This window comes from Danio rerio, chromosome 4, assembly GCF_052040795.2.
Source record: "Danio rerio strain M-AB ecotype USA chromosome 4, GRCz13ab, whole genome shotgun sequence".
NCBI lineage: Eukaryota > Metazoa > Chordata > Actinopteri > Cypriniformes > Danionidae > Danio > Danio rerio.
The window spans coordinates 18440927-18454396 of NC_141024.2; the positions used below are offsets into that span (position 1 = coordinate 18440927).

A 13470-nucleotide genomic window follows, 5' to 3' on the forward strand; every position below is an offset into this window, starting at 1 on the left:
CAGTGAGACAGACCAATGATGTGCTGGGCCTGCATTTCTTTCTTTTTGTGTTTTCAACAAACTAATGCTTTTGTTAAAAATTACATTTTGTCTTAAAAAGCAAGTGTTCATAATCTCTTCTCTAATTTCCACCCCCACTGTGAATAAAAAAAGTAACAAAACAACAAACAAGACATAAAGACAGATACAGTACATAGATAAATAGACAGATACAGTAGATAGATAAATAGACAGAACTGTAAGTCTTCTTGTTGAAAAACACGCATACCAAAATCCAGAGGGTTTAACTAATATATATAACCACACCGCTAATACTGCAGCTGAATAATAAGAAGGGAAGGAAGAAAGAAAGAAAGAGCGGTCACAGAAAGGACAATGGTTCTACAATCTGGATTTATTCCGTGTGCTTTGCAAGAATATAAATAAAAGACCAAACTTACAAAATCTGTGTGCTGGAAGCCCAAGCCTATCTACACATATGTTAGTCCGCAATGATGTCACAAATCCACCCGTTGCTCATACCAATGTTTTCTTTGATCTGCCAAATTTGGTACCTTGTTTACCAATTTCATTTCTTGGATTTTCTTTTTTTTTGTTATTCTTTAGACACGTTGTTGTTGTTGTTGTTTTTTTAATTACATATATGAACAATGAGTCAACAAAATATTTATTTACAGAACTGTGGCAAAACTCTACAGTGACAATGAGTGAAAATAAGACATCTGTTTTCATATTTCATTGGAGCCATCCGCACATTCAGTTCCTCCGTAGTACTAGAATAATCTTTTTTCTTTGTTTGTTTTATCGGATGGCTGCGCATTCAAGCTCGACGCATCATATAAAAATAATGTAACATTAAGACAACATCAGACGAGAATTGCACAATAAGAATAATTAATTATAATAATTGTAAATATTACAGTAAAGGTAATATATTTTTCTATTAAACATTAAAATTTCTTGCCAATATGAATATTAATCTGCATGGCGTCAACAAACGTAGTGATTTTGGCACGAGACGCGTCCATTTCATGGTTGTCCAGTGCAATGAGTCCATTCACATTTGTGCATATTCATATATTTTTTTAGATCTTTAACCACAAACAAACCAAGAAAATAAAGAAAGAAGGAAAGAAAGAAAGAAAGAAAGAAGAAAGTAAACGGAAAACAAAACAAAAAAAAAAATACAGAAATTGATGTAAATGTCCATTTTAAACCCAGTCCAGACATGCCATGGTAATTTGGACTAGATATTTAGTGAAAAGTCTGTGTAGTGTGTCCTTGTCGCAGAGGAATTCGCCTTTCGTGCGACAAAGTCCAATATCTTCCGCCGTCCTTCGGAAACAAAAGTCAACTCGCTGCCCTGCGTGTACATTCAAATCCACAGGCTCCTCCTATTGATTTTTTGTTTTCTTTAATATGAAGTGTATGTATGTGTGTGTTTGTGTGTGTGTGTGTGTGTGTGTGTGTGTGTGTGTGTGTGTGTGTGTGTGTGTGTGTGTGCGCGCATGCGAGTGTTTCGTTAAAAGGCCACGGGTCCATATATCGGCAGTCCTTGTACGCGTACGCCAAGTCCCAGTCCAAAAAGTCCTCGTGCGAATCCTTACACATGCGCTCCGGTGACGCTTTTAGCTTCCGTATTTTGCGGTCCTTTTTTGCAATGCATGTGAGAGTGAGGGTCCATGTTAGGGGCAGGCTACATTCTCTGAATTCCACTGTAATAGACATGGGCGTCCGCCATTGCCCTGTGAATGAAATCACATCACTTATCCAGAGTGTCCATCAAAAAAAAAAAAAGCCCCCCCTTCTCCAGGTCACATGGACTGCATGCTTTCCATCAACTACACTGCATGTCTCAGGACAGGCTCGGTTTTCATTCACTGGCAAAATCAAAAAAGGGAGAGAAGGAAAGAAAATACAACGGAAAAGAAGAAAAACGCGCGATTCGAGAGACCATCGTTTTGCGAATGTCTCGTCGTAAAGTAAGCCTTCGTTAAAAGCTAAACGTCTGCGTCCACAAATACTTTTAAGTTCCGACTAAAACAAGCTCATAACTTGTGTTCTGTTTAAAAAAAAAAGAAAATACAACAACAAAAATCTTCCCTAAATGAGAGAAGGTTTCAATTTTTTTTTTAGCTGATACTAAAAATGAACTATAAAACAAGCAAAATGTCCTTCGGATGAAGTCCAATCTCCGCTTCTATGCCAGCCGTTTCAGATGCCCCACAACCCTCACAAAAATCTCTGGGTGAGCGATCGCCTCTCTATAACCCTACGCTGTCTAGTCAGAAAGAAAGAAAGATAGAAAGACTAAAAAAACAATGTGTGTTTATAAGGCTTGTAGCAGCATTACGGTTTAAGTGGTCATTCAAGCAGTCGAGGGGGGGGGAGGCTGGAGAGGTGCTTTCCGGAAAAGCCGAGGAAAGAATAGCGAGGAACGGAGGGAAGGAGAAATCAAAAGAGGACTGAGGGGAGGGAAAACTGAATGAAAAACAAGCGCTTTTTGACTGTGTGTTTGTGTTTTGAAGGAGGATCGGCAGCGTGGCGGCCCTGAGGGCTCAGCGGGACAGTCCCGTATCGAGCTGCGGCCAGGGTGAGGAGGGCGAGAGAGAGAGATAGAGAGAGAGAAAAGAAAGAGAGAGAGAGGGGGGCAAACGTTTGAAGGAGAGAAAAGACAGCGGCAGCGTCATCATGCAGAAGCCACGGTAAACGGGCGGCTTGGCCGGGCGGAGAGACGCGGGCTTGGCACAGGTCACTGGGCCCGTGGCTCCGTGGGCCTCTAGAGGGCTCTCTGTAAGGCACACACACAGGAGTGGACAGTATTTTGGGTGTATATTAGAAAATAGTGGTCTCATACTTGGTGTTGGCTCCTCTTTTGGCTTCCTGTCCAGGCTCGACTATCCAGGGGACGTTAGCGTGGCCCTTTTGATCCATTGAGGGCTGTTCCATCTGCACACAGGACAAAAAGGCAACTGCTCAGGATGTGCTAGAAAATTACTTCAGATAGGGTCGGTTAGGCTACACCAGAGGTGTCCAAACTCTGTCCTGGAAGGACGGTGTCCTGCAAAATTTACTTCCGACTTGCCACAACATACCTGCATGGGTGTTCCAAGAAAGCCTAGTAAAAGCTTGAGTAGCTAGCCCAGGTGTGTCTGATTGGGTTGGAATTAATCTTTGCAGGACACCGGCTCTCCGGAACCGAGTTTGGCCACCCCTGGGCTAGACCCTATAATGACCTCTTAGCGAAAAGACGTTTGACCAAAGCAGAATAAATGTGCCAAACTTTATCCAGACTAACCGTTACATTTGAAATTTATTTTAAAAATATACAAATAAACAAATTACACACGCACGCAAACACACACAAAAACACACACACACACATACAATTTAATGCTGTAAATGTTAAATGTTACATTTTTTTTTATTTATTTTCATTTCATTGAATAATAATACATGTATTTATTCTCAAATAAATTTATTTATCATTTATTTATAAATTTATTTATATTTATTTATACATTTATTAATAATCATAGTAATAAAGCTATAGAGATTTTTTTCTATTTTAATGAAAAATAAAATAAACATTTTCTATACTGTAGTAATAACAGCGCTAAAGTAACAAATAACATCAACAACAATAATAATAATAATATTAATAACAACTATAATAACGGGCTTCACAGCGGAACAATCACTTTACAGCAAAAAGGTCGCTGGTTTGAGCCTCGGCTAGGTCAGTTAGCATTTCTGTGTGGAGTTTGCATGTTCTCCCTGTGTTGGCATGGGTTTTCTCCGGGTGCTCCGGTTTCCCCCACAGTCCAAAGACATGCGGTACAGGTGAATTGGGTACGCTAAATTGTTCATAGTGTATGTGTGTAAATGAGTGTGCATGGGTGTTTCCCAGTGCTGGGTTGCATCTGGAAAGGCATGCACTGCGTAAAACATGTGCTGGATAAGTTGTGGCGGCCCCTGATTAATAAAGGGATTAAGCCGAAAAAAATAAATGTATGAATAATTGAATAATAATAATAATAATAACAAAAGCAAAATTAAATAATAACAAAATGTTTTATTATCATAATATTTTATCTACAGTATAATACAAAAAATTAACATTTTATAATAAGAATAATTATACCACTATTTTAAAGAGTTATAGTAAGAACAGCACCATTTCATATTTAAAATCTATAATTAAATACAGCAAATAAATATTCATATTTCTTCATCTTTTAAATCATTAAATCATTATCCATTTTATTCATCTTAATATTTGTATTGATATTATTGTTCTTATTTTATTAATATTAGTGTTATTTTACAACTTATTTATACAATATATTTTTTTCAGAAAACATTTCGTTTATGTAAAACAGAAGCCCTGGTGTATGACATCATATTCTGTTACTCATAAATGAAATCTGAAGTAATTAACAGGCTTAAGTCTAGTGTAACCACCTCTTCAGTCACACAGAGAAAGAGAGAGAGAGAGAGAGAGAGAGGGGGGGGGGGGGGGGAAAGAGAGAAAAAGAGAGAGAGACAGAGAAAGAGAAAAAGAGAAAGAAAGAGAGAGCGAGAGAGAGAAGCAATTGGTTCACCACATGACAATCAAAGTCACACCAACACAAAAACAGTCAAGTAACCTCCACATTGCATAATTCCTATTTATAAACGTGCAACATCAAACACATTCATCTGTTATATTAAGCATCGCTGCCGTAATATCCATCCTGCAGATCTGCTGTGGTCAAAACTACCCTGCGACTAGTACATCTTTATCCACCAATCCAAACGCTGCTCCTTGTTGCCACAGCAGCTCAGCTCAGCCCTGCTCCACATACAGCGGAGCTATAGATGGAGCAGAAACGTGAACGTGTGTTTTTACGTACGTCTGCTGCTGGCTTCTCTTCACTTCTTTATCAGCCTTTTCCATATGCAGCGGCATGAATATTAAATAACATAATCCTCGCTGCGCCTGGCCACCTCTGACTGCTCACACACACATGCACACACCCACACCAACTTCATTCTTCTCCACATCCAAACGCTTTAAAAGAGGAAACAAGACACTAATCTTACGCAATAAACCTCTAATGTGAGGCATCGACCTGAAAGAGAGCTTAATGGTTTGATAACGGTGAGTTGGTGTCTTGGATGAGAAATGCTCGAGTGCTTCTATCCGGGTTTACTCAGCTGATGTTGAAAGACGGAGAGATCATTGTGGGATGACAGGAAAGGAGGATTCAGATGAAGAAGAGATGAGTCAAGCAAACAAAACACTGAACAAACAAACAAAACTAACAAAGTCAGCTGAATTATCAAATTAAATCACAGAATATTTTGGGGTAAAGGTCTGTGGTGTTGTACAAAGCGCAGCGGTCATGCTTTGAAAATAAATCTCCATTCATTTTTGCCTTTAGGAAAAAGATTATAAACAATAACCCATCATTTCTTTATAGACAAACCTGTTCTGGTTTCCAATAGATTTTATATTCTACTGATAGCACAATTTGTGCACAAAAAACTACATTACCCATGATTCTGTACAGAAATGTCCACCAATCAGAGTGTTGCAGAAATACACCAACAAAATATCATTAGCTCTACCCAATCCCATGAAGCTACTACATGCAGTACACTCTCAAAATAAGTAAACGCTGCTCGTGTATACATTCTAAATATATACTGTTTCTGCTATACACATACACTACCTGACAAATGTCTTGTCACCGATCCAAGTTTTAGGAACAACAAATTATAACTTGACTTCTAGTTGATCATTTCAGAAAGGGCTTATATGAAAGGCAAATCCCTTATTTTACCATAGTAAAATATGATCATGTCTTGATTTTTAATTATTTCATTAGGACAGCAAGATCTGACTTTACTTAGACAAAAGTCTTGTCAATTAACAGAAATAATGTAAAGTATACTATTTAAAGACATGCTCTATAATGTTCATCTCTGCTGACCGGGCTGGCCAATCCTGGAGCACCTTGACCTTCTATGCTTTTAGCAATATTGACAAGTATGCGGAGGAGGGCTATCCTGCTGAAGAGTTTGCCCTCTCCTAAGGCTGTTGATGTTGCCATCCACTCTGCAGATGTCTTGCACGCCCCTATACTGAATGTAACCCCAAACCATGATTTTTCCTTCACCAAACTTGACTGACTTCTGTGAGAATCTTGGGTTCATGCGGGTTCTAATAGGTCTTCTGCAGTATTTGTGATGATTGGGATGCAGGTCAACGGAGGATTCATCTGAAAAATCTACCTTCTGCCACTTTTCCAAATGATCAACTTGAAGTCAATTCATTATCATGCATCATGGGATTGTAGTTCTTTCTGTTAAGTCAATCTTCTGTTTTTTTCTTTGTTTTTTGTTTTTCTGCTCTGATTTTCATACATTTCTTTGCTTCAAACCAACATTTGTCATGTGATTCTCCTGGTTGGATGGTTGGCTTACCAAAATCCCAATGGGAAAAAATGAAAGGAAAAATACTTTTAAGCCGTTGCTGCTTAAAAAAGAGTGTGCCAACACACTCATGAAAAAGATCACTACTCATATACTGTTTGGTAACTTTAAGTCTTTCAATTATCATTTTTATGGTATTTTTACATAATGTGGGATGACGTAAAAACATTCTGCAACCTTTTGTTTTACCTGACATTTTTCTGTCAAAAATGGAGCAAAAATAAAAATGTTAAAGAAAGATGACAAAACAAAACAAACAAATAAATAGGGCTGTCAACATGACGTTAACATAGTAAGGAATAATTGACTCCAGACCATTGCATTATTAGAAAATAGGGTGATAGTGATCCGACCACAACATTAAGCGGTGTGCATTATTTTTGAACAATTCAACGGACGATTGAAGTCGATTATTCCACTTACACTACAGTGACCACACTTACAGTAATGACATTGTCTAGATGTTGTCCTCAAACCACTGCTGTGCGTGGGGTGTGTTTCCTATTATTCTCATCCCAAGTCTTTTGTTCTGTTTAGTCTGTCAAGTAACTGAAACTTTTCAGTGTAGTGATACGGAACTGTAATACGGTCTAGATGTGCCTATCTTTGTGTGTATCTCAAAATAACCGCACTCCTTAGAATGTTCATCAGCCAATCAGAATCAAGCGATCAACAGCCTCGTAGTGTAAGAGTGATTAATACATTCAAATAGATGTAATTAATTCACTGACATAATAAATGACTGACAGCCCCAAAAATAAAACAGAATACAAGCGGGAAAAGAAACCAAGGAAAGGAAATGAAAGAAGACCTGCAATTGAACTTTGTGTGGATGATGGAGGAAGAGTCGTGAGGTAGGAGGAAGAGGAGAGGGATGGAGAGGAGGCCGGTGCGGGGTGAAAATATGCCCCAGGGACCAGCGGCTAGAGGGGGACGTGACCTAAAACAAAGAGGTCACAGAGGTCAAAGCTTGGGAAGTTGAGCACACACAAACACACGCAAGCACAAATGTACACAGTATGAGTGATCCTTTAATTAAATATTGTTTTCATTTAAACATGAAAGATCATCACAGCATGAATTTATTTACTTTAAAGTGTTACTTTTACTAATATTTTACATTTATTATAATTCTGCAATTTTACACCTGTCCTCAACTCTGACTTCACTTGACTTAATTATTAAATAAACCATGCATTTTTTAAAACATCCATACTATTTTCTACACAATTTTGTTTATTATAATCAGCATCTACATTTTGAACTTTTTACAGTTTAACTTTGAATATGTTTAACTCTAAATTTAGAAGCTCAATGCTACCTAATTAAGATTTTTTTCAATCGTTCTAAGAGCCTACTCACACTATGCCATTCGTACCGTGCCCAGGCCCGTTTCCTGGATCGTTTGAGAAGTGTGAGTGCGCTGAATCGGGCTCAAGCACGGTTCATTTGGCTGGCCCTGGCCCGTGTTGAAAGAGGTGGGCCTGAGCGTGGTTCACTTGGGCTTGCCCGAAACTGAAAGCGAGATGTGACTGTTAAGGGACTGTTTGATATGGATTTATTAATCATTCTTACTGTTCAGTGAACGCAAACTGCCGTAGTTTATTAAATACGCAAACCCCTCACTGCACGGCAGCTGCACCTTCAGCAGACCTCCTTATTCCTGCAGCACGAGGGCTTTATGATTGTTTATGAGCACCAAAAGTGGCGGATCTGTTCAGCGAAATATCTGACTGCGTGTCCCCACATCCCTAAGGACTGTTTGGCGAAATATTTGACTGCATGTCACTGCATAACAAACGACTGAAACGATATAACTAGAGAAATCTCCACTGTGCTGCTGAGTGAGAGAGCGCTTCTCACTGAACTGCGCAGCAGCGATGACGTAAGCATGCCGAAGCCCGATTGTGGTGTGAGTTCGGGCCGTCGGGGGAGACGGGAAGGGGGGACAAGCGTGCTTTGGCCCGGTTCAAGGCAACTGTACCTAGTGTGAGTACGGCCTAAGTCTCATTGCCAAAAAAAGTTAAAATATAAAATATAAATATAAAAAACCTTCTTTTTTTACAAAGCGACATTAAATAAAGAATACAACCACTTATTCATCAAATAAATAAACAAGAAATAAACGAAATAACGCGAAATAAACACAATAACAGTTTCTAATACAAAGTTTCAGAAGTCATTTAGATAAGCTTGTACAAGAAGGATCCGTCCACCAGCATGGAACAGTTAAAAGAAAAGTTCTTGAAAGCGGCATTTCATTTTTCAGACAATGTACACTGTTTACAGTTTTTCTGTAAAAAGTGATTAGTTACTTACAAAAATAAACCTGTTGTACTGTAACTTAAAAATGTTAACTGCTATTTATCTAAATATGTGCATAGTTCATTTACTTATTAATTTTAAGGTAACAGGTTTACTCGCGTCAAGTCAACTAATCAAATTAAAAGCAATGGATTTACTCACTTTTGAATTAAAGTCAATTATTCGATGCAGCTTCAGCTTTGCTAGCTCAACATAAAGTTGATTTGCGACATTTTTGCTATATTATCTTATAGTGTACAAAACTTATTATATTGCAACTTTTTAAAAAGGCATTTAGTTCAATTAACTAATACGTTGAAACTGAGGGTCGTTTTGTAGTCAAAAATGTGCTTAATTGAAGAATCACCCATATGCTGTACATTCAGTCGATTACAGGAGTGTCATGAGGAGATGAACAGAAGAGAGAAGGAAGGCTTTAATGGAGCAGTACAGCGTATCGTGTCCATATGGAGAGGAGGAACCGCAACATAATGAACAATTTCTCCTACACAAGGGAAAATCAATATCCGAGTACAGCACATAACACACACACACACACACATACATACTGCCACTGAGGATACTGTTAGTGCTCAGGGTAATGGTGCACACATACACACACATAAAAACAATAGGTCTTATTCATGAAAAACAAGCAGAGCAAATGTAAATCATTCGGAAATCCATTCTTACGTAAATTGTCACATAAGCACTATTCAGACAGGATTAGTTTTGCAAAGGACTTTCCATTTGCAATTATTTACACAAGGATGCATGTGAGTTCATGTACTGAATCAAATGGGATTGAGATCTTTGGAGTTTTTTGCTAAGCTCAAGTGTGTATTGTCTGGATGGGGTGCATGCAATTATGGATAAATTATATAAGTTACATAATATCACCAAAGCATGGGAGAAAAAACACAGTAGGTAATTTGCTACAAATCAAGTTTGAACTAGGTGTGTGCATTATTTATTATTTTTTATGTGTGACAATATAGCCATAATGGAGTAAGTCACTTACCTTAAAATAATTACAAAAATGCACCTTTACAATGAAAATTCATTTACGGATATGTGTTAAAGTCTATTAGAATGCAAGTATAATGGCACAATAACTCGAGTTATGAAAGCCCAAAATTCTCTTGTATGAGTTACTTTTTAATTTTGTTTACAAGATGAAATAAGCAGGTAGTACAGTAAAATCACACAAGCAGGAGTGGGATTTTACAAAAGATTATCATGTGACTGTGGTCACAAATATGATATTGAATTTATACTACAAAACTACAAGTTAAAACTAGATGAGTTACATAATATGAATGTCTTCAAATGTAATCAGAACTGTTTTTGTTTTTTTTAAGGTTTAATAAATCGTAAAGACAGTCACCTGCTTCGTTTTTTTATGATTAGCAGTTTTAAAAGAATCATTTGAATGAACTACTCAATGAATCAATCAATAAAACACTGACTTTCCACCAGCAACTGGATATTTCTGTGTTACAATTTTACATATTTACCATAACCGACTTAAAACAGCCAAGATACCACAACAACAACAAAAAACAAAAAAAAACACTAAACAAAGTATCATGAATCAATACAACTGAAATAAGAGATTTTGCTCTCTGTCGATGGCACACACCCCTCATTTGCACAAGAAAACTAATTATACAGTAACATATTATGCATTGTGTTTTCTGGGAATGCGGTAATGAAAAGAATTACATTTTAGATTTGTGTAATTTGAAGTTTCAGCAATTTCTTATTACTAAAGTCAATTTAAATACATGGCTGAGGTCACAAATGAAGTGTTAAGAAATAAATAATAATCATATGGCTTTTAATATCACGTTATGTGTGGCAGCGTGAGTTAATAAGCATGTGCTTTGATGCTCTGAAACACTGTTTTACAAATGTTATCAGAACTGATTTCATTTTATTATGTTTTAATTGACATTATTCTACTACGTCTATTGACATTATTACTATGTCACACATACAATGTCTATTGACATTGCTCTTCATGTACGAGCAGGCGCAGCCATTTGAATCTTTTTGGCTCGAAACTTCGGTCTTATTTCAATTGTTTATGTTTTTGATTTATGTCTATTGACATTATTCTTCACATACAGCACAATCTCTTTGGCTCGAGACATCCGGTCTCATTCACTTCTATTGATTTCTAGATGTTACAAACAGCTTGTTATGCTGCTTGATGTTGCAAACTGATATTTGATTATGATGTTACTCTATGTTTTCGGTATTGTCATGAACACACTTGTTTGTAGAGTAAGTAGTTTGACCGTTTTATGCCGTTTTATTACTCCTAGTCATTTCTCCCATAGGCAGAGTGAGGATCAATAATGCTTTCCTAGTTAAATACAGTTACGCCAGCATAAACATAGACCCTACAAACAATGTTGTGTATAAAACATTGTAGCAGGCACATTCAAATATACATTCTTCATTCAGAAACAGGTTCATAAGAAATTAAGTTATGTTGCTGTTTTCAAACCTTTAAATTACAGATAAAACTACAATTTTGACTTTGTAGTGCATTTCTTTAGGCTTGAAAGTAAAGTAATTAGTAATTTGATTACTTTTTACATGCAGTAATTAGTAAGGAAATCAAATTACAATTTTAAAGCATCATTTGCAATGGATTACTTTTTGAGTAATTTACCCTAGACTGAAAATGTACTCAAACAAACTCATTCAAGCACCGCATCTCTCAGAACATCTGTGATATTGTTACACCGCAGCTATTAAACATCTAAAATAGCATACTGACCCAGTTGTATATTGTATAGAGGCAGACTGTGATAAACACAGACGCACATTTTATATGGACACTGATCTGGCCTTTAAAACAGAAAGCGAAGTGAAGCTTCTCATAAAAGGAGGCCAGACTGCAAATGTGTGCAATCCAACTCCAACAAGCAGGCCGTGTTTTATTTTTACGACTGGCTCCCACCTATTTTTGGGTGTCATCCAGAAAGTGCTAATATCCCTGCTGGTGGCCGGGGGAGAGGGATGCACCGTGTGCCCGCTCGAGGGGCACTGGGACGAGGGCAGATGGAGAGGAAGGCTGCCCCGGAGGAAGGAGCTCCGAGCAAACAGCCCTCATCAATCTCTTTCATCCTTAAACGCACTGAAGGGACGGGAGATGGAGTGAGTCGTTTACAGATCAAACACTCACCTCTCCGTCCCGCAGGACAGCAGGCGACACGCACGCTGGTGGGATCATAAACAAACTTGCGCTGACAGGAACTACATTGATTTTAATACAGACAAGCGTGCTTTTTTAGCATTGACTGTAACATACTGTCTGGCACAGTGTAACAAACAAATCAAGCAAATGCCAAAATCAATAAATTACTCGCAAGGCTCAGTTTACACTTGACATTTAGATGCTTTTTGGTTAATCTGATCACAAGTAGATGATGTTTTGAGCTCCTCTATTTTCAGCCACTTGCAGAACACAGATTTCATGCTTTCGTAGTGTAAACCACAAATGACCATCTACTGTACTCTCAAAAACGTATTCCAATTGTTGCTGATTTAAATATTTAAGTTGAACTAAATTAACTCTACAAGTAATTTAAGTTACTTCAATTAAAATGACTTAAAACATCAAATGAAACAATAAATGTGTACAACTTTATAAAATACTATGGAGACCCAGAAGGGATGTGAAGGAGGGGAAAAAAATGGGTGGAAGAAATAAAATAGTTTTTGCAAAATGTTTTGAGTTCCCTTGAAAAACTTTAGTTTGATAAACACTTCATGTTCACTTCATACATGTCAACCCTTCCGTTTTTGCCGGGATTCTCCTGTATTTTATCATTTTATCCCGCTATCATCCTATCATTAAGTATTTTGACATATTTTTCATCTTGAAAGCACTTTGAAATGAATATAAAAATGTCTGCATTCACCTTTTTTTCTATTAAAGCTGTGCGGCAATCTTCGCCCTTCATATGCAACCTTTAAATTAGTGAATGCATGTATATTGCATATGAAGGGCGATGATCGACATACAGCTTTAATAGAAAGAAAGTGAATGCAGACATTTTTATATTCATTTCAATGTGCTTTCAAGATGTAAAATATGAGAAAAATATGTCAAAATACTTAATGATAGGATGATAGCAGGATAGAATGGTAAAATACGTGAGAATCCCAGCAAAAACCAGAGGGTTGACATGTATGAAGTAAACAGGAAGTGTTTGTCAAACAACAGTTTTGTGAGGGAACGCAAAACATCTTTGTGTTCCCTCGCAAAACATACAGTTGAAGTCAGAATTATTAGCCCCCCCTGTTTATTTTTTTCCAAACACAACACACACACAAAAAAAAAAACATAAAACATAATAGTTTTAATAACTCATTTCTAATAACTGATTTATTTTATCTTTGTCATGATCACAGTAAATAATATTTGACTTTAGGTATTTTTCAAGACAATTTAAAGTGAAATTTAAAGGCTTAGCTAGGTTTATCAGGTTAGGCAGGTTAGGGTAATTAGGCAAGTTATTGTATAATGATGGTTTGTTCTGTAGACAGCCGAAAAAAAGAAATCGCTTAAAGGGGCTTATAATTTTGACCCTAAAATGGTTTTCAAAAAATTAAAAACTGCTTTTATTCTTGCCAAATTAAAACTAAGACTTTCTCCAAAAGAAAAAA

General features: G+C 37.1%; 1 protein-coding gene across 12 annotated transcripts in view; it reads right to left on the reverse strand.

The window, feature by feature from the left end:
- Nucleotides 1-374: 374 nt before the first annotated feature.
- Nucleotides 375-13470, reverse strand: part of anks1b (ankyrin repeat and sterile alpha motif domain containing 1B) — a 315285-nt gene continuing 302189 nt past the window's right edge. For 6 of the 12 annotated variants that reach the window (XM_087247215.1, XM_087247219.1, XM_087247220.1 and 3 more), the window contains 2 exons: nucleotides 2858-2949; nucleotides 375-1745 (listed from right to left, as the gene is read on the reverse strand). In XM_087247215.1, coding sequence (XP_087103341.1) covers nucleotides 1697-1745; nucleotides 2858-2949 — 141 coding nt within the window. In that variant the 3' untranslated portion in view covers nucleotides 375-1696. Of the gene's footprint in view, nucleotides 2282-2857; nucleotides 2950-7291; nucleotides 7421-13470 lie in introns of all 12 variants that reach the window. The other 6 variants (XM_087247217.1, XM_087247216.1, XM_087247224.1 and 3 more) reach the window with 3 other exon arrangements.